The following is a 27,186-nucleotide window of genomic DNA, read 5'->3' as shown; positions in this document are numbered from 1 at the left end:
TGCCCGAGGGGGGGGCGGGGAGGGGGGCAACATGGCGGCTCCGTATTAACTTCCCCCCCCTCGGCAGCCAGCGCTGCCGCCGCTCTCCCCCGCTCCCAGCCCCGGCATGCCGGGCACGATGGAGAAGGGCGCGGAGCTCTTGGGGGGTAAGAGCCGGGCAGCCCCCAACGGCGCCAAGAGCAGCAGCCCCTCCAACGGGCACTACTCGGAGCCGGAGAGCGGCGGCGGCGACAGTGGCGACGAGCACGGTGCGAGCCTGGGGCCGCCCCGCCGGCGGCGGCAGGGGGGTGGCGGAGGCGGCGGGAGGGGCGGCGAACCGACCCGAGCCGCCTCCCCCTTCCCGGTGCCGGGGCTCCGCCGCTCCGTCCGTGCCGCGGCCGAGCCGCGGCCGCGCGTGTGCGGGGCGGGGGGGCGGGAGCGCGCGGCGCGGCCCCGCGGCTGCCCCCGCGGTACTTAACGATGGGGAGGGAGTGTCTCCCGGGAGCCGCCGCCGTCCCCATTGTTCCGCTGGAATAAACTCCCCCTTCCGCCTCCTCCTGCCCCCTCCTCGGCGGTCGTCGGGGCTTAATCCGCGGCGGCGGCGGTGGGCGGGGGGTGGCGGGGGGAGGAGGTGGCTTATTCCGCACGGCCGCGGCGGGGGCTCCGCCAGCCCGCCCGCCCGCCGCACGGCGGGAGCCTGGGACGGCGCCCGGGGACGCTCCAGCCCTTAATTTCTCTTCCCCCCTTTGCCTTGCAGATGTAGGAATGAGGGTCGGAGCGGAATACCAGGCGCGCATTCCTGACTTCGAGCCCGGTAAATGGCTTTTCGGCTGTAACCTGACATCTCCCGAGGCGGGAGGGGTGGGCTCGCCGCCGGGGCGGGCTCGCCCGGCGCTCTCCGGCGGCGGGAGGCGGCCGCGGGGCTGTATTTACGGTGCTTTTGAGCCTTTGTGTCGGCGACCCGGTGCCGGCGGCGGGAGGCTTGGCCGGGGCAGCATCTGCGCTCCGGGGGCGGGGGGCTTCGCGGCGGGGGATTCTCACTTCATAATCGGCCGCATTATGTGTATCCGGCGGGAGGCGGTGAAGCAGAAAAAGCTTGATTTTTTTTTTTTTTCCCCTCCTCCTTGTCCTTAAACCTACAACCATAAAAAATATTTGACGAGGGGTGATGGATGTTGTCGGGCAAGGGTGGGAAGTGATGCGCCCTGCCGGAAGCGGAGCAGACCTGGCTGCTGGGTGGAAGATGCGCTCGGTGGGAAACTCCTGCTCCTGGTTTTGTGTGCTGTAGTAGCCTCGCTGGCCCCGCCGTGGCAGGCTGAGCTGCTCTCCTCCGCCTTCCTCGCCCCCCCAGCCCCGCCCCGAGGAATATGGGTACGCTCGCCTAGCCTGGTACTCAGCTTGAGCAAGTTAATTGCGAGAATGCTGCCCTGCCTTACTACGCTGAGCAGGGAGAGCACAGGAGCGTTCAGCAGTTTTGGTGTAGCGGTCAGATGAAGCCTATCTACTTTCCTGCTCTCCAGGCAGGCTCCATGGGTGTCGGGTGGTTTCTCACCGGAAGAGGATTGCTCCCAGGGTGCCTCCCAGGGCTGGAGCGAGCCCCTCTGCATGGGCGCAAGTCCCCACCGGCCAAAGAAAAGGCCGGGGGAAGGAAAGCGCCAGGGTGCGATTAAATGAATGCGTGATCTTGGCTTAAGGGAATGCCTTTCCCCTAGGAAGGAGCACGCAGTCTATGTCCCTTTGTTAATAAGGCTAATTGTTTGCACCCTTTATTTTTATATTGCCTACATAAAAATATCCACGGATGAAAATGATGGTTTCTAACCTCCAGCCTGTATTTGCTTTTCCTATAGGCCTCTTAAATTAGAAAAACACCTAGTGTTTGTTTTTCTTTTGATTAAAAGAACTCTTCAGCCCTTGTAGGGCAATTGAGGTTCTGTGGTTTCAGTTTTGTAAACTGTATATGCAATAGGACCATTACATTAGTGACTACAGAACTAATTTTATGCTCTCCTATAAGCAGACTTTTTAGAGCTCCTAAGTGTTTCTGGGGGATGGTATTCAATTAATGCCTCTTTCTCCAATAACTGGGGTTAATATATACTCACCCTATCAGTTTCCTTAATAATGGAAATGTTTCTTTAATAACTCCTGAGTTAGAAGCATAATGTTTTATTTTGAGGTATTATCCTTCTTGGTGTGTATATTTTGCTTATTAGGACAAGAAGGTAGTGATTTATTTTGGAACACAAGTCTTACAAAATAAATTTAAAAGTCCATCAAGTTTAAAAGTACAGTGCTTACCAAGTTAAAAGATTGTTTATCTGAGGAGATATCTGTGAGATCTCATTCTTTCATCTCTTTGTTTTTTTGGTTGAATTTTTTTTTCTGATGAGTTTTGAGGCATAATTTCTTAGGGACAGAAGTAATGAGAGACAATAATCTGTGCTCTTACAGGTACATTTAGGTTACTTTTTTTGTAGCAAGTGAGGTAGCAAACTCCCCTTTAGTTCTCGGTTTGCATATATGGACATGACAGTGCATTTAATTATCTTTAATTATTTTTCTTCTTGGAATTGTTCTAATGCTCTTTTTTGGGGGGTTATCAGATACTTTAGAGTATGTGTTTATTTGCAGTGTTCTTGAGTGCTGTTTTTTAAGCTTCTTGAAATAAATAGGTGGGAGAAGGTAATCAATGATGGATAAAAGTAGATATAACTCGAAGACACAAAAGTTAGCCCTGATAAACCTACAAAATCCTAAATTGAGTGGAATAATACTAATCCTTTCACTTAGCCTGTCTTGAAAAATAGCCATAAGCAATGCTCTACAACAATAGGAACAAAATATTCATGATTAATGTTATGATGGCAGTAAATTTTTTTTACATTTCGTTTATGTAGAAAACAATATAATTTTTTTTAAAGGAAAAGTTCCACTGTTTCTCATTGTCTCATAAAAGTGGATTGTGGTTGGAAGGAGCAGTTAGGCAAAGTTCACCTTAATTTACTCTTACCCCCTCCACACCATATTACTTTTACAAGCAGACTTTCAGATAGAGCTTAAGAGAAGTAGAGTTTTTAATTGTCACCAACTATTACAGCAATGAGAGAGATTTTGTTACTGCAACAAACAATTTTAATGAGTAAACTTGAAGTTTTTTTACTTTGTCTAATTTGCTGAGTTAACATACCATCTCTTTCTGTCTCCTCCTCCTGGTTTTGCTATAGTATTTTATATTCTTGGTGAAAATTTTTCTGCTTGTGATTTCTGACCCACCTATGGATCCAACGGGATGTTACAAAGCTAGTATCCTTATATTGTGGGTTGTTTGCATTCTTTTGGAAATCACAGTAGAGAATGTACCACCCTGTTGTGTCACCCACAGAGAACTGCTAGAAAAGTTTTGTTCTACTCAGATTTAGACTTCACAATGGTTTTAGTATGAATTTTTGCCTACTTAATGCTGAAATACTTAATTTCCCATTTACCCTCTTTTCAGGCCTGGAGTTGGGGCTGTCAAGAAGAATGTTTTGTTCCATTTAAGGTCACTTAGGAAAGCATTTGTCTGGATGTCTTTGTAACTTTTCTCTCTCTAGTCTTCTAATAGGAAAACAGGCTTTTTTAAATTGAAATATTAAATGGTGTGGGAAAGGCTTAGTCTTAAGCCGAGGAAGGTACATTTTCTGCTGGAAACCAAAATACTTTTAAATTGCCATGCTGCCTGACAGTGCCCTCACTGTCTTGTGAGCTTCTGGATGATCATGTTATTCTCAGTACCTGGAATCCTGTATAGAGCTGCACCAGCTGTGCATACCCAACTTCTAATGTGAAGCTGCAATTTAGAGAGGTTTGATGTGATTTCCCTGTTCTATAAGTGGTGCAGAGTGCCTGTTGGTCATCTTCAGCTGGCTGCATTTCCTAACTGGTACTGGCAGAGGGGTGCAGCAGCTGAAGTGCAGAAGCCTCTTCCTCAGTGGCTTGGAGGTTTGTTTTGGGGAAAGGGAGACTTGTTATTCTTCAGATGTAACTCATGGTCCTTCTCTTCCTTACTGGTTTACGAGTCTTCTAACACACTTTGGTTAACATGTTGCAGGGTATTTCCAGCCCCCCTCCTTTGTAAAAAAGATCATGTTGCCCTCCAGGTGTAGCACAGCCTCTTTGGGTTTAGGGTTGCTTCCTTGAGTTCTTGGGGCGCAAAGGACAGGCAGGAAGTTCCCAGGAAGGTAGGTCATGGTCTTGCATATGGAGATGACACCTTAAGTTATAGTTTTCATATTTTTCAGATTCTGCGCTGCATTGGTGTGTAGCTCTGAGCTTCATATTAAGTGTTAGTAAGCTGTCTTCACAGGGTAGTTAGACAAAACAATCCTTTTCCAGCTTGGGAACCAAGGATACAAGGAACCAAGGTTGCAACCTTCAGGCCCAAAAACCATAAACAGTGAATTGAAGAGAGCAAACAAGGAGGATGGGACTTCATAACCTGAAGCTGTAACTGGACAACTAACCCCAATATGCAAATGGACCAAAACTTATAAAAGTGTGAAACCTTGTGACCGGTTGTCCAACTTGTGACCATTTTGGGTCCATCTTGGGTGTAGTCCTGGCCAGGCTCTTGTACTGCCCAAGGTGTATCCTTTTAAGGCCTTTTAAAAAATACCTACTTTATTCTTTTAGCTCTGTCTAGTGTCTGTTCCAGATCAGCCTCTCAAGGCATCAGAGATGGAGGGAACCCTGTCCTACAGCTAGGGACATCCCATGCTGAGGTCAGGATGCCTTCCTTCAAGCTGCTTGCATGCATCTCATTATTCCTTTGTCATCCTGGCTTTTCTTTTGGCAGTGTGAAGGTGCCACCTGAAGGAAGCAGATGTCTGATTCCTGCTGGGGACACAACACAGCACTGCTTTGAAAAGGGATGTTCTGGTGGTTGCTGCTTGTTTGTCATGTGAGGGTCACACCTCATTAGGGGAGTGTCACCACATACATGATCTCCTGCAGGCACAAGAGCTCTGAAACTATTTTTTGGTTTTTTTGCTTTAGTACTTGAGTATTCAGTATGAGTAATGTCCATGATATTCCAGTTGTCTGCAGGTGTCTTAAGTTTAGACTTTTTTTCCTCATGACCTGAGACTTATACATTCTCTGGTCATCCTGCTTTTTCCTCATCTTTAGTTAGAATGAAGAGCAGGATAGTGGTCATTTACTTGTGATAGGAGAAGTGTTGTGCCTGTAACACACACAGGCACAGCTTGCCCTACTCTTTGTGAAGTCTTGCATTCCTAATGACTAAAAAATGTCATGCTTTTTTATTCTGAAGTGGAATGTTATATTAAGGAGTTTATTCTTGTATACCAAAAGCCTTTCAGGGTTTAGTAGTGCTTGTGCCTTGTGAGTGTATGTACATTCTCAACCTGTTACAGAGTTTATGCTGCACTGAAGTTATCTGCCTTCCACATCTCATTTTGGAAAGGCGCAGGAGTTCTTTAATTAACTGTTTTCAAGTTCACAGTTGTGATGGATCAAGATTGCAGAGATGATAGCAAATACAAAACACTGCCAAACTGAAGGGAAGAGCAACAAAACATAGCACACTGTTCTTTTTTCCAAAGCACTGGGTTTGGTGTTTTGTTTGCCTCAAACAAGATGTAGAGCCTAAATATAAAGTGCGTAAGCTTAAAATGGAGTGTAAAATTACTTGTTTCACAGAGTAAAAAAAGCTGTTCTTCTCCAAGACGGATGCAAGGATTTTTCCTCTGTGGGTGATTACTCAAGGAATTCATACTGACATTAGATATAAATCCAATTGTTGAGCAATTTCTTAGTGAGATAAACTGTTGTAAGCAAATAGATTGTAAGGGCCTTAATATTTTAGAATACATTTGTGAAAGAGTAATGGAAAGTGACTCTGAATGAATGCTTTTACAGTATCAGGGAGTTTTCTTATACAGCATGTTTTCAAAAATCATATGCTCTGATTTAGTGCTTCAGTGTTTGCATTGGTATTGCTCTGTCCTGATGGCTTGGGTAATTTGTACTGCTTCCCTTGCTACGTTGAGGTGGGGATAAACAAACCAAAACCAAAAATTACTTTTACACCTGACTGCTTTCTCCAACTGTGCAATTTGGTTGGCTATGAATATTAAAATTATAAAATTGGAAAAATCAAAACTAGAAAGAGATGAACAGAATTGTTTCTGTCATTGTCATTAGTATAGTTTCTAGAAAGGGATCAGGGATGGTGACTGAATTCTAGCTCATATCTATTTTTGTTTGTTTTAAGGAAGTCTAACCACAGTAGGTCCTAGTACTCCTATGATAGTGATAAATGTTAGAGCCCTAATGGACTATCAAACTTCAGGAGAACAAAGTTCCATCTTTGCCAACTTCACAGGGGGTAGATTGGGATATGAGGAAGAAATTCCTCACTATGGGGTGGTGAGGCACTGGCACAGGTTGCCTAGAGAAGCTGTGGATGCCCTGGAAGTGTTCAAGGCCAGGCTGGATGGGGCTTTGAGCAGCCTGGTCTAGTGGTAGATGTCCCTGCCCATGGCAAGAGGTTTGGAACTAGATAAGATTCCTTCCAGCTGAAGCAATGCACTTCACTGGTTTAATTGTGGTAACCAGGATACTGTCTAATATTTAGTTGTACTTGAACATCCTCAGAGTAGTGTTCAGATTCAGCCATTTGATATCTTAAGGAATTAATTGTGAATTAATGATTTCCCCCCCCTCCTTAGTAACTGGACTTCTTACTGTGGTTAGCCTTTTCCTACTGTCACATAGTTGTTCTTCAGATCATAGTTATTAAATAAATACTGAGAGTTACTTGTTTTCTTACAGGTGCCACAAAATACACTGATAAAGATAATGGAGGGATGCTTGTATGGTCTCCATATCATAATATTCCTGATGCCAAGTGTAAGTCCTTGCCTGCTTAGGAATTTGGGTGCTTAAGTAAACTAAATAATTGCTTCTGGTGTGCCTGTTTGCTCTCTATTTTACACACAGTGAAACTGCAAATAATTAACACAAAGCTTCTTGTTCTTTATTTAGAGAACTCCAGGTAAAGCAGAGATATCTTCTCTTATGTTAGTAAAGCCTTTGTTTCAAATCATACTGCCTATTTTGTATTATCATCATCATTGTCTGTGAAACCTTTTGTTATTAATTAAAGAACAAAATATCTGAACATGAGGAACTTGCTGCTTTAAATTCCTAGGAGAAGGAGTTGCAGTGGATGAATTTAGAAAAGATTTGTTGAGGCCCACTTCAAGGGGAAATTATTACTGCTGTCAGAGAAGGAAAAAGCAAACATTTTTTCCCTTTAGGAAAAAATGTTTGCTCCCTTCCTTTAGGAGTGACCTGAAATACAGGAGTCATCTGACTAAATGTGATCAGTTATCTGCTTAATCTAGTTTTAACTTGTTTCCTGTGCTAGAATTTCCCATATGTAATATAGGGTAGTAAACTTTGAGGATTCAGCCCTGAGAACCTCATCCTCAGGACAGTTTTTGTCTAATTCCAGTAGTAAGAGATTTGTGTAACTCTGTGTTTGAGGGAGTGCATCTTCAACTACTGCAGAGCAGTTAGAAGTAAAATACAGCTGTGATAATTAAACTTTTTTCTTTCCTTTCAAGTATAATTAACTCTTTGCAGCAACAGTGCATGGCAAGAATATTCCTTGTCCATCTGAAGGAGGAGGATTTGATTATTTCCTTTTCTTGATTGTACTTCCTTCCACCTATTTAGTTGCCACTTAATTTTGAGCTCTAGAAGGTGAATAGGAAAAGGTTTTGTTTAAAAATAAGAAGTGGGACTTAATTTCAAAATGTTGAAAAGTGTTAAACTCAAAGCTGGCTCTAATATTGCTAAATATGATTTTTTTTAAATTTTATTCCTTAGTTTCATTATCTAATTATTGAATTTTCATGCTTTCTATTGAAAACTGACTTTGTGTCATAGTTAAAACCCATATTGGTTTGTGAAAGCTGTAGTAATCTTGAGGATATGCATAATCATTGATATAGGATCTCCTTGCTGTAATTTTCAACATGTTTGGGAATACAAGCAGTAGAAGTTAAATTTAAAGCTAACCCAGGAGGGGGTTCCAAAAAGGCATAGCCTTTCAATAGCCAGCTAGTCTCTGCTTTAATGAAATAACAAAATAATGAGCCTCTGTGTATTTTTTGTAGTAAAAATGTGAAAGAAAGCAGAATTAGCTTGTGTAAAAAGTTTATGAAATTAAATGTTCAATAATGGTCAGTGGGTTTATTTATTATTACTAAAGCTGTGAGTACATTTAACATTTTGGGGGACCTGGGCCTATGCAGTGTGTTAAAGCATGGGGAGACTCTTCTCCCATGTTAGATGACTAATTCTGTCATAGAGCAGATCTAAAAGTATTAAAGAGTAATTCTGACATTGCTTTGTTGCAGTGGATGAATATATAGCAATAGCAAAGGAAAAACATGGATACAATGTGGAACAGGTAAGTGCTGTGGAATGAGAATGCTCATTTAAAGGATTTTTTTAATATAAAACTATAACACAACTCTTCTCTTTCCCCTTGGTTACCATTAATTAACGCTGTTTCTCTTCAGGCACGGCAGCAAATACTGCAGTTAAATGGATCTGCATACAGTTGTGGTCTGGATTCTCTGCAAAAGATTGAGCTCTTTGTTTTCATGACATGCTCAGCTTGTAATGTGCACTTTTGAAAGGTTTGGTATGTTTCTTGATACACTGGGCATGTCATGCAATTGTGTGTTTATATTTAGCTAAAGAGTTTCGTAGGGAAGCAGCTTACAAATTTAAAGTTTAACATTAGAATGCAAATATGGTTCAATTTTGAACCATTAATTGATAGGGATGGCACTGAAAAAGTTTTTTTTTATGTTGAAAAAAACCTGGAAACCAACCTCAGTTGAGTGGGGTTTTTCAGAGGCAGGAGAACAGACTCAAGTTTTAGCTCCAAAACAAACAAGTTTGCTTTTTATTTACCAGCCTTTGGCCACCATTCCTTAAAATATAAGGATAAAACTTTGCTGGTCTGCATGTAGTTCTGTCACAAAACTCTTCATAAATTAACCATTTCATGTAAAAGTGAGATTACTTGTTGCAAAAAAATATTTGCTGTACAATTGAAAAGAAGTTGTATAATCAAGTTTTGGAGGATGGAAGCTTGCTCATTAACTGCTGTCTGACAAAGAGGCTGCCAGTGTTACAATGTCCAGAATATACCTGTGGTGTGGTGTTACTTCTTTATGCCTTGACTTCTGTTAGGCAAGAGGAGGAACTGATGGATCTCAAGTCTCCAAGAGATGGATTTCCAAAATAACTTCTGGTACAAAACATTTGTAGACTCCTCACAATGGAATAGAAATTCTCTTTGCAAGAGGTGTTTGTCACTTGCCATTTTAACAAGAGCAGAGCTTTGCTCTGTCCAGGTTGTTAGAAGATGTGAAATCAGGGGGTTGGAGAGATGCCTGGTGATCGTGTCTGTGCTGTGTGACTGAAACTGAGTGGATTACATGGCCCAATTCCCATGCCCAAATCTTGGCATCAAATCTGCCTGTGATTCTCTGGCAGAAAGTCCAACGAACATAAAATCCTTTTAGACTATCGAGAAATTAAATTGTATAAGAAAGTATATTTGAATTTCCATTCCTTATTAGGTGCACATGACAAAGTGGCCATGCTGTTATTTGTGGATTGGAGAGTTGTAGAAAGACCACTCTCACTTTGAACTTTCAGACTTGCATTTTGGATGATCCTCCGGCTACTGAAAAGTATTTTTATTTAAAAGTATTAATACTTCAAAGTATTTTTAGTTTCTTTCTAGAGTGGGCTGGTAGTAAAGGCCTGTAAGGAGCTGTGTAGGTGATACATGCCTGTAAAGTAAGAAAGCAGGTCAGATTTGAGCCTGACAGCCTAGTTCAAGCTGCTCTAGAGTTACTGCTGCCATGCCAACCTTAAATTGTCTGGCTTTCATACCATTAATAAAGTATAGTTGTGCCTACTGAGTCCAAAGAGAATTTTGTAACCTATTGTAAATAGCCAATAAAATTGTAAATACATTTTGAGAAAGGATTCTGCTAGTCAAATTTTATTTCAAACAAATGAATTGCCTGTTTTTATTTAACTTGTCTCAATGTTTTAGAAAATTGACTAAATCCAAAGAGGGACTATTTCTTTTCAAAGGCTCTCGGCATGTTGTTCTGGCATAAACACAATATTGAGAAGTCCCTTGCTGATCTCCCTAACTTCACTCCTTTCCCTGATGAATGGACAGTTGAAGATAAAGTCCTATTTGAACAAGCATTTAGCTTCCATGGAAAGAGCTTTCACAGGATCCAGCAAATGGTAAAGTAATGTTTTAATCAGAAGCATTAAACAGCTCAGATGCACTAAGAACAAGGGCTCCTGTTGGGCTAAAGTTTCATGTTGATTTCTGTGTAAAAGCTTCAGGAAGAACCTTGAATATAAGATTTAATTTAATTTCATCATGTGTCTTAGACATACAGCTTTTTCAGTCTAATGAAAAGAAGCCTTCTTCCCTTTTAAAAATGTGTATGAAATGCATCCTTCCTTTCAATCTTACCAGTGCATTTAAAATATTGTGTAAGGATGGTTATAAACAGAGCAGAATTATAATTCTGGGTGGAATTTTAAATTTTAAGTGTTAATCTGTTAATGAATTCTTCTAGCTCCCAGACAAGACCATTGCAAGCCTTGTAAAATATTACTATTCTTGGAAAAAAACTCGTTCTAGAACAAGTTTGATGGATCGTCAGGCTCGTAAACTAGCTAATAGAAATAATCAAGGTGACAGGTGAGTTTTGTGTTCCTAACTAGCTAACCAGAGACTGAAATCTTCCTAAGTAGAGATGTGGACTAATTTCTAGCCATTGTTTCAGTGTGTGAACCATGTGTGTCAGGTTTGAGCCCCTGTTGGGCTATCTCTGATTTTAGCAAGGGGTTTGGTACCTGTGCTTTAAGAACTTTATCACTCCAGTCTGTGTTAGTTATAATAGGAGAAGGGAGTGTTTTAATGGATTCTGTGAAAACGAGGATTTAAACCCTAAAGTCTATTACTGTCTGTGCAGGAGAATGTTTTTTGGGGGGGAGAGGGGTGGGATTGTTTCTTTGTTTGGATTTTTGAGCTAATATGGAACTACAACTGAAAGTGCAACCACTATAAAGAGCTGACACAGAACGCCTCTGCGTTGTTTTATAACAAAAATTATATAAAGTTGTTTTTTAGGAGACTTACAACTGCTATCAGAGACAATTAGAGCTCAGAGTAGTTTTGTTGTCTTGCATAAAAGGGAATAGCATTTCTCACAGTTTTTATAAAATTAAAATTTTGTTGTGTTCAGTATATGTAAAAATTGCACTTTTTAAAAAGTGATATGCATTGCATGTATAACATAATCTATGTTTGTATGGGAAGCTGTAATCTTATATCTATAGAAAATTGCTTAACTGGAGCAAAAGGGGTCATTTTAATTATATGTTATTTTCAATAACTTCTGAAGTCTAAAGTTCATGTGCTTATTTAGTGATCCTGTTTCTGAAAAATTGCAAGCTAAAATTAGTTTGCTTTTAAAAAAGCAGTTTGGAGGGGTTTGGTAATAACTATCAATTTTAGTTTGTTTTTGCATTAATTTATTCAGAAATTATATTGTCAGAATGACTGGATTGGGCTCCAAATTGACTGTTTTCTTTTTAACCTTTTCTTTGATTTAATTCAGTAAATTTCATTTCCCTCCCCTAAATTGCTAGATTTTAAGCATGTAGGTGAAAAAGCAGTCCCATATTTTCCCATCATATGCCTTATGCTCCCCACAGACTTCAGCAAGGGTTTATTCACCTGGTGCAGGGGTTTGAAAATTGGTCCATTAAAACTAATGGGGCAAATGAAAGGTTATTTCTACCCTTGGTATATAGTTGGCCACATAAGTGTTCACGCTGGCACAAGTGCTTGAATTGAAGAAAGGTGACACCAAAATTCTTGGCAGCAGTATCAGCACTGCTTAAAGTAACTTTGAAACTGTGGTTTAGGATTGCTTGTTTATCATAATAATTACTGGAATTTAATACAGAAAATCATGCTTGTAGCAGCCATCTTTTGAAAACTACAAATAATTTTGAGATGCCATGTACTCAGAATAGATAAATTCAAGTAGATAACTCTTACCCTGGTGCATACTAATATTTAAGAAGTAATAAAGTTTAAGAAGTAATCAAGTGACCAGCTTTTTTATAATCTGTCTTTAGTGATGATGACGTAGAAGAATCTCATCCAATGGATGGAAATGATAGTGATTATGATCCCAAAAAAGAAGCCAAAAAGGAGGTAACAGATAACTTAATGGTGAATGTCAGTTTGTTTGTTTTCAGTGAATGTATTACTGTGAAGAGTGCGTTGTAGTATAGAGGTTTTTTCAGCCTTCCAAACTCCCAGGGTCTTTAAGTAGTCAATATCTTGAGGATTTCTCATGGGCACAAAATTGTGTCATATATTTTTGCCATTTTGTGGCTGTAAATGCAGATCTCATTACCTCCACTGTGTCCTGAGAGATCTTCAAGTTTTGTAAGAGATGTATCCTCTCACAACCTAGTAAAACAGGTTGTATTTGCCCTCCTTCAGTCTTGTTATTATGTTTACAGTTCTACTGGTTGTGAATTATTTGAATCAAAATGTTTTCTTTGAATTTTAAAATTAAATTACATTTTTCAAAGAACAACTTTTGTTGTTTGTTCAAAGCCACAATGAGGTGAGGCATTTCAACTAATATGTGGTTTTACTGAGATGCTTTCTACTAATAGATGTAGAGGAAAAACATTTTTGTCCTAATGAGCACTTACTGTTAGCTTTACAGATGACTGCTGTGTTCAGGATATGTTCAGGTTTTAGAAGCTTGAGTTCTTGTTCTAAACATTAAGCTATCTTATGAACAAGACTAGAAAAACACATTTAAGTGTGTGTTTAGTTGTTTCTTTGATCAGCTTTAAGCATTTGTCATCTTCCTAAATCAGCCAGTTCATGCTTCTCAAGAGTGAGAGGGGAGGTTATGCAAAACTTCAGCACTCCCATGAAGTGGTATCTAGGATTATGAACAAAACTTTGCACTTTTCATGAAAATAATACTGAGTAAGAGACTGATAAGTTTAGCTTCTGTTCTGAGCTTTGCAGTGACCTTCAATGTATCCCTTTATCTACTGGCCTTGGGGGAAAAAAGGACAATTATCCCTTTCAGTGAAAGACTTTGAGATTACTTTTTTAACACGGGGATGTTTTATAGTACTTGCAATGTCACATGGTCTGATTATGTACCTTTTTACTTTCTGCTGTTCTAACAATGTCCCTGCAATCTAATGATTGGAGTTGCTGCCTTAGCCATGTCTAAATAAGGGCTATTTTGCTCAATTTACTTGGTTATAGTTTGAATCATGACATACAGTCCAGAATGCAAGTGGTGTGTTGATAGACTTCTAGGAAAAGGACAAAGAGGTTTGTAGTTTCTGATGAGCTGTTTGGATCTGCACAAGATAATTTTGTGATCTAATAGTTCTGGTAGGATTTGCATGCTTTCACTTCCTAAGCAGAATATAAACTGAGTAGGCTGCTTGAGCACACAGAGCAATGGAAACTTTCTGTTACCAGATAAAACAAATATAACCTAAGCTCTCTGTCATGGCAAGACAAAATTATGAGAGAATATTTTCACTTTAAATCCAGATTGAACACATGGGAACTGCAATTTCATACTGAAAGAGCAATGCAGAAGCAAAACCCAAAAAACTATAAACAGGGCAATTTTCTGGGGAAGAGCACATATCTTAAGTGCTTCTAAGGTGGCCTCTATGTAAAGTCTGTGGGCTGGATTAAGATATTATATTAGCTGGGGAAGAGAATGTGGCACAAGGTCAAGTGTAGTAAAACAAGACTCTGTTTGCTGCTCTGCACTACTACTACAGAAAAATAATAATTATAATAATGGCTGCTGCACTTGGTTTTGCAGTCACTGTGATCAGATGACCACCTCCTCTTAACATGCATGGATGCCAGCAGGGAGGAGCAGTAGGGAGCTACTTGAAGTAGGGAAAAGCCTGAATTCTCTTTCTGTTCTGGTACTAAGCATTCCTTTGAATTACAATATCTTTGCAGAGAAAGTAATTTTTGTGTCGCTGCTCCTGGGCTGCAGGGAAACTACTCAGTTGCTCTGAGGGAGTCACATACATGCAGAGAATGTTTAGGTGCCCATACATACCAAAACAAAGACTTAATTTCCTCTTTGCCATTCCTTTCCTTTCCAAAGAAGGAAATAATTAAGGCCTATCTGAATTACATAGATTTTTATAAGAACTGCAGGGGTATGTCCATACTCTCTCTTCCAAATCTCAAATCAGCTCCTCCCCATCCCCCCAAACCAAACAGTAGAGTCTCTTTGTGGAGAGTGCTTACAGCAGGGAGAAATGTAATTTTGCATTCTTGCCTGGCCTAGTTGACTTTGTCGTTCTTCTCCTCTAGTATTTGCCCAAATTCTTCATATTTGATCAGAAATAAATGTATAAAGTCACTGATTATTTGTTTTAAAAGCAAGATGCATACATGTATATTACTTATCTTCTGTATATGTAAGAGGTCCATAATGTGTGCCCTCTGTCACAGTACTCAGATTTCCATACCATTTACTGTATTTGTGGCCATATTAAAGAAAAATTTTGAAAGCTGACCTTTCTTAGAGTAATGCAGGCTTATCCAGCAGATGACTGGTATGCTCCATCAACTCATCTGCAAGACAGAGTTGTCCTGGTTTGAAAAAGAAGTGAGGTTTTTAAGAGTTTAGTAGTCAGACTAATAAGTGCTGGGATTTGAATATTGGCACTTAGTGTGGCTATTGAAGATATAGATGCGCTTCTGAGAACACAGGGGGTTAAAAGGAGAGAACTTTCAGGGGGAAGTAAGAGATAATAGAGTAGCTTTTTAACTAGACTTGTCTTGTATAGCTGTAGACAGAACTTTTTTTTTTTGTAACACAGAGACTGCATTTAAAGAGAAGCAATGGCTTAGAGCTAAGAAAGTGCCATGATGTTATGTGAAGAGAGATGACGAGTGAGGAGGGTGGTAGTGCAAAGGAGGACGTTAGCTTAAGTTTTATTTGTCATAAATATGACATTACAATGCTATCTGATACTTCATTCTTTTTAGTAAAGTTGTATATAAGATACTGTTATTCTTTAATGATTTATTTCTTGTAAATTAAAGGGCAATAATGAGCAGCCTGTTCAGACCAGCAAAATAGGTCTGGGTAGAAGAGAGTATCAGAGCTTGCAGCATCGCCACCATTCCCAGCGTTCCAAATGCCGGCCACCCAAAGGCATGTACCTGACCCAGGAAGATGTGATAGCTGTTTCCTGTAGCCCCAATGCAGCCAACACAATTCTTAGACAGCTGGATATGGAACTAATCTCATTAAAGCGACAGGTACCATGGGCTATTGGTCTTGGTTTGTTTTGTTTTTGGTTTTTTTTTTTTTTTTCATCTCAGATTGTTCTGATTGTAATGGTTTTGAAGATTATCTGTGAAGATTCTGAAACTTCTTTAATGTGAGTTTTCCTCATTTTGTTCCACAGTTATCACCACAAATGCTGGATAGTAGCTGCTCTTCAGTTTTGTTTTTTATGTTCATCTGCTCTTTTGGATAAAATGAAGCAAGATTACTTTTTACTTTTTTTCAAAAAAAGTGTAGCATTAAAACAGTGCTACAGATTTGGGGACAGGAAAAATCAAAAGTCACATTTAATTTGAATTTTTTTTTTACTTTGTTAGAAGTATTTGTTTGAAAAGCAAAAATGAGACCAATGGAGCAGAGGAAGTTACATTTGTTATGCTTTAAATTGTAGCTTTTTTTATGGATGTCCTTTCCCACATATTATGAAAGTATGAGAGGTGTGTGGAACCTAGATGTGTGGACCTAGTTATTTCTCTGTTTGACTTGATAAGTTTTCTACTTATTAAATTTAGAAAAGCTTTTTAGTCTTCAAGAGGAAAATTGCCTGCATCCTTTGCATGAAGAAATTAAATTTTGGCATTTAAAGTTGAAACATGTAATTATTCAGCTTCTAAGGGTGCAGTAGTTATGTGCATGCTTGCTTTCTAGGAGCAATGGGGCTACAGAGTCAAGGCTTATCTTCTGGAATTTTTGCCTCCTTATAGACCTGCCATGTTGTAAAATCATGGAGTGAATAAAGGGGTTTTTTCACGGGGTTTTTGCTCCCTTATGTTCTTTTACAGGAGAAATAAGCTTCTTTCTGTCACAGCAGGACTCTGGGGCTAAATAGCATAGGTGGGTTTCACTCTTTAGCCTTAAGTGTAGGTGAGTTTCATCCTTGAGGTTGTGTTTCTCTTTTTTTTTTTTTTCCTTTTTTCTTTTTTTTTTTTTTTTCTTTTCTTGCAGTGATCTCAGAGATGCAGCCTTTGGAATCTCCCACTGAATTGTCTGCTTTTGTGTCCATACTTAAGAACTCTTGTAATAGCTGTGCACCATAGTATGCAAAACTATTTTCTTACCTATATCATGTGCATCAATGTCAGATTTAAGTGGTTCATAGATGTGTCTATGTACAATTTGGAAGGTCTGTCCTTTTTATAAGCTAAGAAATATTTAAAATAATTTCAAGATCCCCCCTAATTAAATTAGAATGATCTCAGGTCAATGAAAAGCATCTGTCAGAAGGAACTAATTGAAAACATTTCATGATTTTTTTTTTAAGAGGGAAGAAGTTAATATATGCAGTAGATCTCACATGTCTAAGAATGAAGTTTTGTGTCTAGAGTATTCTTAAATCTTCATGAACCTAGGCGTCCTTATCAAAAATTACTTGTTGTGAACAACTTTTAATATTCTTGCAAACAAACTGTTCTTTTGAAAGACTGGCTTAATTTTTTTCTCCATAGTAAACTGATGTGTTTTGGTTTGGTTTTTTAAAGTTTTTTTTAAACAGTTAAAAGTAGTGAAGCCTTAAACCATAATATTTCTCTTTTTAACTTAGGAGGTACACTTGTGGCAATCCTAGTGAAGATAAATGTGTAAAGTGACCAACTTTCTTTGTGGAGCTGATTAACTTTGTTGTTTTTGACCAAGGTTCAAAATGCTAAGCAAGTAAACAGTGCACTTAAACAGAAAATGGAAGGCGGGATTGAAGAATTCAAACCTCCTGAGGTAAATCAGAACAAACACTGAAACTTGTGGCCTTGCTCTTACATTAGTGGGAAGCTGCAGAAATGTGTTTTGCTGCAGCCTAGTGTTTGCACTCCAGCAGCAGCCTAAACAGGATCCATTAAATTACATGCAGGGGGGAGTCTGGCTTCTTTACAAGAAATCGGTGGTAGGCGCTTTTTTTTGGCAACTGATTGAAAAAAAGCAGAAAAAACTGGAATATCATGTGTGTTCACAGTAATAGGGAGCTGAAATTGAGCCTTGATACATGGGGGCTTTTTGGATTAAAAATAGGTAATGTAGATTGCCAGTAATAAATGGTGTTCTGTGTGAAAACAAGACTATATATACATTTTGGCATCCCTAAATGAATGATCTATTACTACTGAAGATCTGGGTTTGCCTGTTTTAAAGGCTTGGATATGAAACATAACATGAATGCAAAATGCTCTAAACACCTAGTCCAAATAGTTTAGATAAATGTTACAAAAAATTCAAATTCTGTCTGCATAAAGATCATTAGCTTGTGCATAAGTTATTAAATAGCTGATACCAAGAATTGCAATAAAACAGAGGAAAAACTGCTGGTTTTAAGCTCAAATCTGATTGCATTAAAGTAATCTTAAACTATAAATTTTTGGCTTATAAGCAAGAGGTTTTTATCTATTTTGCAAACTGTAGTGCAAGTAAAATACATTGATGCTCAGATACCTTGCAGCTGTTGAAACAATTTAATGATCTTTGTGCCATTTTTCTAATTTTAATAGTCTAATCAGAAAATCAATGCCCGTTGGACCACAGAAGAGCAGCTTCTTGCAGTACAAGGTATGTTAATAGTAGCAGCAAGTTGAAATCTGATGCAAAGGATTTGAAGAGGTGCTTAGGCTTATATTTGTATTTTCCTCTAATGCAAAGCTAAACTTTATCTGGTCACCAGGAAAACAGCAAAACTATTGCGAATATTTAGGACATTTATTCAAGCAACATGACATTAGGCTTTCTGTTACCTATGTTAAATTTCAAAGAGAAAAACTATGCGGGATTTAACAACTGTATTAGTACCAGAAAGTCCCTTCAATCATCTTCTAAATCACTTTACATGAATTTCTTGAATGTGGAAGACTAAAGCAATTGTTAAAGTAATAAAATTTGAAGACATCTCCAGTATCCTAAAGTAGGAAAAGGCAGAAGTAAATATGCTTTACTGTTGCTTTTCTCTGTTTATGAGGGAGTAATAGGCAGGTATCTACTCATTAGGCCTTTTAAGAGTCTAAAGGTGGATATGGATGCTTGACTAACAGTCTTACTGGGCCAAACCCCCAGCATTTTCTGATAAGTTATTCATACAGTTTATTTACATTTATTTCATTTATGTGAAGGTAAACTGACTCTTGTATTAGCACGCACTGCCAGATCAAGGAAAGTGTAAGGGAAATATCTGGAGACGCTGTCTTGAAGGCATATATTGACTCACTTATGGGGATCATCTTTTACAAAGATAATAGCTCAGTTATACTATGTACTTTATTCCTCTGTATTCTTCACCTTGAAAATGAGAGACCAAGTTTTAAAATATTCAGTGGATCAGGATATCAGTGTAAAGTTGTCAGATATGCCATACCTGGTACTTATTTGTTAGTCAGATGACTGAACCTAAAGTTAGGCTATTTTTAAGTGTGAATGGAAATGCTGAAAGACCTGGTGAGTTTTAAATCATGCCTTTCAACTTGCATACTTCATGCTTGGATTTGCATCTCCAAACTGTCCTGTCCTGAGTTCATTCTCTCACTATTGCTAAATACTTCAGTGTTTTGTTCCCAGATGTAACTGAAGGAGATGTCTCTAGTATGATAGACTAGCAAGATAGACTTGCTGGAAGAGTGGGGAAAATCCAGGGTCATTGTGCCTGCCTTGGAATGAAAGGATTCAAACCATTTTACCTTTTCATAGTTTAGTTATTGGAGTTCTCTCTAAGCAACAGTTTGGGAAGTGATAAGAATTCAGTCAGTTTTTGTTAAGCTATGACACTCTGTGACCAACAAGACAAGTAAACTAGAGCCTGAGCAAAAGAGAGTGAGGGTTGGTGGTGACTCCTTGTCAGGAGATCCAGCCTTCTGGTCTCTAGGGATGGTTCTGTGTTTTATAAAGGTAGTCAGCCCTAAGGATGGGGTGAGAAATCTGGCTTGCTTGGAAGAAATCTGTTTTCATTGACAAGTGCCTCTTATATGTATTGTTTTCTCTGTGGACCCTTTCCCTTGTCACTATATAAAATGGAGATGAGAGAGAATCTTAATTAGAACACTTTGTTCTTGTCATTATCCCTCCCTTACTTACTGCTTTCTCTCTCTCCTGGAATGAGAGTGCTGTCTTCCATCCCTCAGGCTAAGGACCCTGATTTCTTGCTTCAAAGCAGTTGCTTGACTCTAGGCATGAGGGAGCCATGCTGTGTTTTTCCCTGGCTTGTTTTTAGCAGGTAGCCACGGTAGCTCTACTAAAAGCTTCCATAATGTGCATTAGACTTGGATGTGAATGTTGACTTGAGCATGGAGACATTTAGTTCATAGACTTTAAAAGAGATTAATTTCATGAAATGTATTGGTATATTTTGGTATATGCTTTTACTAATTTTACAGAAATCACAAGCATTAAGCAGGTAGGTGGCACTTCCATGATTTGTTCACTTGAATTTGGACAATAAGTCAAACCAAGAAAACTGTAAATATAATCTGCAGTAATATAATTTTGGTACTGTTTTTTGTAAACATGAAAACTCGTTAACTGCAGGCTAATCTCAAGGGATTGCCAGTAACTAAGGAAGAGGTAATGAGAAAACCTATCTTAAAATAAAGCTGTGTGTAATCTTAAAAGCAGTGTGGGTGCCTGCAGTGGGGTTGTGGACTCAGATTTATGATCTCTGAGCCATTATATTCACAGTATAATTTTTCAGCTAATAGTTCAGCTTTGAATAGTTGTTGAATGTAATGGGCTAGTTCATCAGTTAGTATTCTTAAATTACAAACTTTTATGTACAGAAATGTATAAGAACAATCACAATTTTCAAACTAAGATCTTGGCCATAAAAATGCAATTGCAAAAATGTTTTAACACTTGTTCAAGACAACAAATTTGCATTGAAAAGCTGTGCATGACTTTCATGGCATTGCAGGGAAAAACAGTTGGGACAATCAGGATCTAACTCTACATAAGATAGTTGCCAGGAGCACTGTAATCCCATCAGAGTGGAACTGCAGCTCCCATTAACTATTTCTGCCTTCTTGTGGTGCTGTATCATATTGCTTTGCACCCTGATTAATATTGTGTTTGCTGTGCTGTACAACATGAAGCAGTGTAAACAGAATCAAACTTGGATTTATGAGTTTCTCCAAGAGAGACATTAAAGATAAAATACTGTAATCAAGAGCATGCACGTGTTCCAGTGTACCTTTGCAGCTGGATGAAGTTCTGAAGAGCTTGAAGGATTCCTGTGAGCCGGCCTGCTTTCAAATGAGCTGGGAGAAAACCATTCATACATGGGAAGTGAAGCTATGCAGTTGTCCTTTTTCAGCTTCACTTTCATCAGCCTAATAAAATTATTGCATGATGGTTTGAACACGTGAGAAATAATTTGGGGGTGTTTAGCACTGAATTTGTATAAGGATGCATAAGAAATCTGCACCAGTTTAACAAGGATGATGACTTGGCAACAACTCTTAAGAGATATGCCATCACCTTATACATTAAAGTTTTACAAACACACAGTGAATTTTCTCTATTTCTTACGTGGCTTGAAAGGCTTTTAATATGTCATTCTGGTAGAGCAGTGCTAATAACATTGAAAAGAATCCAAAATGAGCAGTGCTGTGTGTAGCTAACCTCTAAGGAAACTTTCGTTTATTTAGATTTTCTTTTTAAGAGTTGGGCTCTCAGTGAAGGCAAGAACACCTTGTTTTCAAGCTGCTTGCTTGGAAATAGGCTTCAAGACCTTACTTTTTGACAACTTGAGTTGAAGATAACCAGCAGGCTCAGTTGTTTTGCAGACAAAGGGAGGAAAGAAGTGTAGCCACCATAGTGACAGAAAAGGCTGAAATCACTAAAAGTCTACATTAGTTTTCTAACAGAAATGTGCTTTGTTCTGCTGGGCACCTTGTTCACTTGATTAATTGTACAGGATGTTAGATATATTGCAGTGGACGGCTCATGTTCATTATAAATCAGTAAGCGTGGTAATGGTAGGGCAGACAAAGAATATTAAAATACTGGAGGCAATGTTCTGTGGGCACACACAGCTTTTAAGGAGTACAGCTGATACCTTGTACAGCTGATAAAGCACAGAGCCAAATCCCTGTCTTTGCTTTGCCTGGATCCATGCCCTCCCACATGGATCTGAAATCTTTCCAGGGTTCCTGCAATCAGGAGGGTTTGTATGCCCCAGAAAAAGATACTAAATAATGTAGCTGGGCTCCTGGCAGCTGAAACATCAGCTTCAGCTACAGAATTTGTTACTATCCTGGAGGTGAACTTTTCTTTTGAATTGCACAGGGTGTACATTACCACATCAGAAGTGCCTAATAACAAGGAAAGTAGAAAGGAGCAGAACAAACTGAAGGTCACACTCTTCACAATTAAGTTGAAAAGGAACATAGCTTTCAGATTTGAAACAACTCTCACTTTCTGCACACTTTGCTTCATTTTCTGAAGTGAGGCATGAAATCAGGCATAAATTTCTTTTCCTGTAATGAGAAAGAGTGCCTGTCCTCTAAGAACTGTAATATGTTCCAAATGAGTTTAACTATCACAAGCTTCACAGGCGAAGTCAAATTGTAATCCTCTCATGCAGAACTGACAGCAAAAAAAGTCTTCTGTTTACTCACTCTGGAACAAAATTGGTTATTTCTTCAAGTCTCCAAACTTTTTGACACTTGTAATTTAAAATATACTTTGTGCAGCTAAAAGCTGTGTTCTGGGAGGTGGGAGAGGTTGAGGATTTTTTTTTTTTCTTAAGCAGGAGAGGGGAAGAACTAGACACATAGCCTAAATATAACAGAATATATTACAGAATATATATCATTATTATAATTTAAATTTTAAGTTAAAAACTATGTCATGTTGCACTTAATTTTTTTGTATTATATGCAAATATAGTTTTAGAAGTATTTAAAATATATGTTGGGATTTTCTTTTGAAGTGCTCATAAGCAGAAGTGACTAATGATGTCAGTACAAAAATTAATGACAAGAACAACGCAAAGCTCACCTGTCATGCTGCATATCAGTAGGGGATTTAATCTTGTAGGCTTTTGCTGAGCCATCTTATAAGCAGACACTAGTAGCTTAAATATATTTACATTCTCCAAGGTGGAGAATGTAAATGTAAACCCCCAGATTTTTCTACCCAGTTTGAATGGTGAATGAAAGCTTGAAGCAGGCTTTGTGAGGTGAACACTTGCCAGTTGCTCTGTGTAGCCTGAGTAGAGCATGTCACAAATGCAGGAATGAGCAGTATATTGTGATTATAGAGCTGTGCCCCCCTGTTCTGCCCTCTGCCACTCCTGCCCCACTGGCCATGAGAAAGAGCCCTCTGCATGCAGCTGGTGTGGAGGGAGCCTGTAGCTGTCAGTGTTTGTCACTTGGTATTTCTAGCATTTTATTCTGTTTACAGCCTGTCACACTTGCTCAGTCACCCCTCCTCCCCTCTTTAGCTGGTCCTGGGCTTCTGCCCTTACTGTGAGCACACTGAAAGATTCACTGTTTGTCAGAGGCCAGATCTCTGTGGTTTTAGGTTGAGAGGTTTGGTGAGTAAGCCAGGATCTTTTAAGAAGAATGGGTAATGACTTTTTAATGAAGTTTTTGATTTGTATGTTGATAGCTGTGCTATTAAAAATTACTTTGTTTTAATGAAAATCGAGGCCTTCTCCTAATTGAGAAGTTCTCCTAATTAGCGAGTCCTCGGTTTGCGGGTCCCATAGGTTCTCTCTCTAAATACATCACACGTAGCTGTGTCTGACTGATTCTTCACAGCTATGTTATTTACTTTGCCTTCCAGGTGTCCGAAAATACGGTAAAGATTTTCAAGCTATTGCAGATGTAATTGGCAACAAGACTGTTGGCCAAGTGAAGAACTTCTTTGTAAACTACAGGCGTCGGTTTAACTTAGAGGAGGTATTGCAGGAATGGGAAGCGGAACAAGGAACCCTGGCTTCTAATGGTGATGCTTCTGCTTTAGGGGAGGACACAAAAAATACTTCTAATGTGCCATCAGGAAAGAGCACTGATGAAGAAGATGAGGTGTGTTTTGTGTACCAGAAATAAGTAAGCATGGGTTGAGGAACAGCATTTTATGTAGTGATAAAATATAAGGTTAACTGGTGTGGAGTGGCAAACCGCATTCTAAAGAATGATGACGAGCTTGCATAGAACTTCAGCCAATGTCGTTAACCAGCCGGGAGCAGGACTGCACCTTTGATAGTGACGATCACGTTACTTTTTACTGTTAAAATACACTTCTCGTTCTAGAAGAAGACTTGCTTTGTAAATATTTTCAGTTCTGCTGTCTATAATGTTTTGGTTGGTGATGTCTTTTCGGTAACTTCTCGGTTCTTTGGTTTTATTTTTTTTTAAATGCTGTTTCCTGTGCGGTGGCCAGTGGCAGCCCAACTGCGTGACGTCCCGGCCGGGCCGGCCGTTCACACAGTCTTGTCTTTGTCCTTTGTGCAGGCACAAAGCACTCCGGCCACTCAGTGTTTAGGCCCTTCACCTCCAGCACACGCATCTGCTCCGGCACCTGCCGCTCCCATGGCAACTCTAAACCAGCCGCCCCCGTTACTCCGCCCGGCGCTTCCCGCCGCTCCTGCTCTGCACCGCCAGCCGCCGCCGCTCCAGCAGCAGGCGCGCTTCATCCAGCCGCGGCCCACCCTGAACCAGCCTCCCCCCCCGCTCATCCGCCCCGCTAATTCCATGCCTCCCCGCCTCAACCCCCGGCCCGTGCTGACCGCGGGCAGCGGCCAGCAGCCGCCCTCGCTCATCGGAATTCAGACAGAATCTCAGTCCACTCTGCACTGAAGAAATCCCAGCAGAATTATGCTAACTCCCACGTTTGAAAAATTGTATCAATGTACTTTTTTTTTCCAAATAATGAAGGGGAGAAAAGAGCAAGCCTTCACAGGTATCAGACCAGTTTTCCAGAGGAGCAAGCTAAGAACTAGAAACGGAACGACATCAATGACCACCTGTATAAAAATATTTTTATGCCGAAGACTTGTACAGCAGAACAATGCCTACACTGCAGCCCTCCTCTGTATGAATAACTGTTGAAGGAAGCTAACTTCTTAAATGAATAAATGTTCAACACACCAAGATTTTGTTTAACTGATTTTTACTCTATTTATTTTATTACGGTTCTTTATAGTCAAGCATCTAACTACAGGAAAGTAGTCTGGCAAATCTAGAAATAGATCATATTGTAGGAGACTTAAATGTAGTGTTGGGGTTTTTTGTGTGTGTGAATTTTTTAATATTTTTTTTTTATTTTAACTTTTAGTGAAAGAAAATAATGGTTTTAGGTTCAGAAGGTTTGACCCTGTTTAGATAACAGTAGAAGCATTTCACACACTTGTGAAATGTAGGTCTTCTCTCTGTGTTTTTCCCAGCACATCTTAGCTTGTTTTAAAAGGTACTGGCTTATTAAATACTCCTCTTTCAGAGTATTCTGAAGACTCAGTGAGCTATTGTACCAAATTTATTAAATCTCATGCGTGTTCTACTCAGAATTTAACTGGAAGCAGGAGTCCAGTTTCTTGCTGCACTCTTGTCTTGTGGGCTGGGCAGAATAGAGCAGCAGCAGCTTCCACCACCCAGGGGGATGACAGGACAGGAACCATCTAGCAAGGAGTATTAATTTAATTTGTTATTCCACTAATTCTTCTAATGTAAGTACAGTAGAATTCCATTCCTCTGAGAATGACTGTCTGCAGTTCGTGTATGTTAGATCACTGATAACTTGCTTGAGCATTAATGAGGGAAGTGTAGAGGCTGGTGGTGCTGGTAGAGTATCATGAGAGTAGTTACCTGCTGCCAACCCAGTCTTTTAAGTGATTATCTCTTGACTCCTGGTATATTTCTGGCAAAGTTGATTGCACGAGCTGAGGGTATTGGGGGAAGGACGAGTATGTTTGTTTATTTTACTGACTCAGTAAAACCTGCATATAGATATTAGTGTTGCTTCCAAATTGTATGAGTTTGAAAAAAACTCATTTCACTGCATTCTCATCTGAAACCTTGATTGATGCCTAGTAGTCTTTCAGGGCATGGGGTTTTTTTTGTGTTTTTTGTAAAAGCAGATGGCCTCTAACCTCCAAGTAAATCAGGCTCCAAATATGAGTAGCACTGTTTGAAACTGTGTGATCTGAATTAAGCTATTGAAAAATAATGCATTCTTGATTATGTAACAATATTCATGTTGACTGGCATACTATTTCAAAAGGGGTTTTTGGTTATAGCTGAAATGGTGTCTAAAAGTCATTTTAACTCTTTTTTGTTTTTAACTAGATTTGCCCTTGACTAAAATGAGACTTCTTATGCAAATGGGATGTGCTCTCTCTAGGTTTTTTTCACAGATAAATTAGGTGGTCTAATGATCAGTTTAGCAGCTAAATAAGGTCTTTTTTTAATGTGCAAAGGGAAGTTGCTGTACTATCAGATTCTATTTCATTTGAAAATCTAGTATTAAAGTTTGATAGTTGTAACCTGAATTGCAGTTGAAGTGTTGACCTTTATGTTTTAGTTCTTCATTTTAAAATACTCTCAGATCAAACTTGGGAGATTTTTCTTTCTGAAGAGCTTTCACTGGTGTGCTGAGGTGTCATACAAAAGGTCTTTCTTACAAATTTTTTTTTGCATCAGAGTAGGTGCTTAGCTACTATGTGAGCATCAGATGATCCCATGTCTAAGTAAAGCAGAATTTTAAAACAAGCACCAAGGAGTTAGTGGTCAAGGAAACTTATGTTCTGGGAGTCGTGAGTATTTAGTGTGCTCTCATTATCAGCTGCACACAAATCTGGCTGCTCTCTGGTCTTTAAAACCAATAAAAAATCAAGATGGTACATTTTTACAGTTTAATGGTCAACAGTGGTAAGAGTCATCTTTGGAATTTTTTTTTTTTTTTTTTTTTTTTGACTTTAAGCATTGAGTCTCCCAGGTGTGTGTATTGTACATCTGCTAATTTTTGTCTTGTCTCTTGTCGATAGACTTCAGTATGCAGAATGTTGGGTGTTACAGTACAGTTGGCCACCGCCAACTGCTATGAAACTGTTCAGTACATTGTAATTCCGTTTAATCTTGTTTAAATATTCTATAACTGGGCAAAGGTGCTGTATTTGAAGGGGGGAGGGAGGGTCAGAGATAGGTAGGGTAGTATTTCTTAATTTACCTACACTGTAGCACACAGTAGGGAACTCCTAGCATTTGTAGTACTAAATAAGGATGTACATAGCAAAATGTCTTTATTGTGTGCTTTGCAGAATATGTGCATACAGTTTGCACGTCCTGTTTTGGGGGTAGGGTTTGTTTTAAGCAGTGTTTGCCTGGAGAGTGATTTGCTTGCTGCTTAATCAAAGGATTAAAGTTTCAAAGAAATCTGTGTCTTCTATTTTTATGTACCTTGTAATGGTCTAATATGTTAGGGCCCTTATACTGTGATTCTCTTCTAAATTCATTTATATTTTTTTAAGAATTAGAAATAAAATTATACAATGGTGTTGATTTCAGTGGGAAATTTCTTTTGCCATATCTAGTCTCCTGTTTTGTAATGTAGTTATGAACTCTGACTTCAAAGTTGGCTTAATTTTGTCACTTTAAAAAAATGTACAATGTTTGCACACTAACATTTGGCAGAGAACGTGTATCCTACATTGTTCAAAGCTAATGTAACTCTACAGCTTTTTGTACAGTTTATTTTAGTTAATAAAGGAAAACGGTACTAAAAATTA

General features: G+C 39.3%; 1 protein-coding gene across 5 annotated transcripts; it reads left to right on the top strand.

The window, feature by feature from the left end:
- On the top strand, positions 1-27,186 carry RCOR3 (REST corepressor 3). Of its 5 annotated transcripts, none has more exons than XM_030235809.2 (12): positions 1-248; positions 737-793; positions 6,817-6,894; positions 8,412-8,464; positions 10,177-10,338; positions 10,683-10,807; positions 12,256-12,334; positions 15,251-15,469; positions 17,130-17,207; positions 17,972-18,029; positions 23,247-23,488; positions 23,918-27,186. In XM_030235809.2, exons 1-12 carry the CDS (start codon positions 107-109, stop codon positions 24,260-24,262), a joined length of 1,638 nt encoding a protein of 545 aa, XP_030091669.1. In that variant the 5' UTR covers positions 1-106; the 3' UTR covers positions 24,263-27,186. The 5 variants fall into 5 exon arrangements, with proteins under 5 accessions (XP_030091669.1, XP_030091668.1, XP_050828370.1 ...); XM_030235808.2 differs by having other exon boundaries at positions 12,256-12,352; XM_050972413.1 differs by lacking the exon at positions 1-248 and adding an exon at positions 518-583 and having other exon boundaries at positions 12,256-12,352.

This window comes from Serinus canaria, chromosome 3 (assembly GCF_022539315.1).
Source record: "Serinus canaria isolate serCan28SL12 chromosome 3, serCan2020, whole genome shotgun sequence".
Taxonomy (NCBI): Eukaryota; Metazoa; Chordata; class Aves; order Passeriformes; family Fringillidae; genus Serinus; species Serinus canaria.
The sequence above is the reverse complement of the archived record's forward strand: the minus strand, read 5'-3'. Positions and strand labels throughout refer to the sequence as shown.

What these genes read in the sequence shown, in the direction of transcription:
- RCOR3 (XM_030235808.2), top strand. Translation starts at nt 107, where the DNA reads ATGCCGGGCACGATGGAGAAGGGCGCGGAGCTCTTGGGGGGTAAGAGC. An exon ending in AGGTAACAGATAACTTAATG is followed by an intron (nt 12,353 to 15,250) that starts GTGAATGTCAGT and finishes TGTAAATTAAAG; the next exon opens with GGCAATAATGAGCAGCCTGT. An exon ending in GCACTGATGAAGAAGATGAG is followed by an intron (nt 23,489 to 23,917) that starts GTGTGTTTTGTG and finishes TCCTTTGTGCAG; the next exon opens with GCACAAAGCACTCCGGCCAC.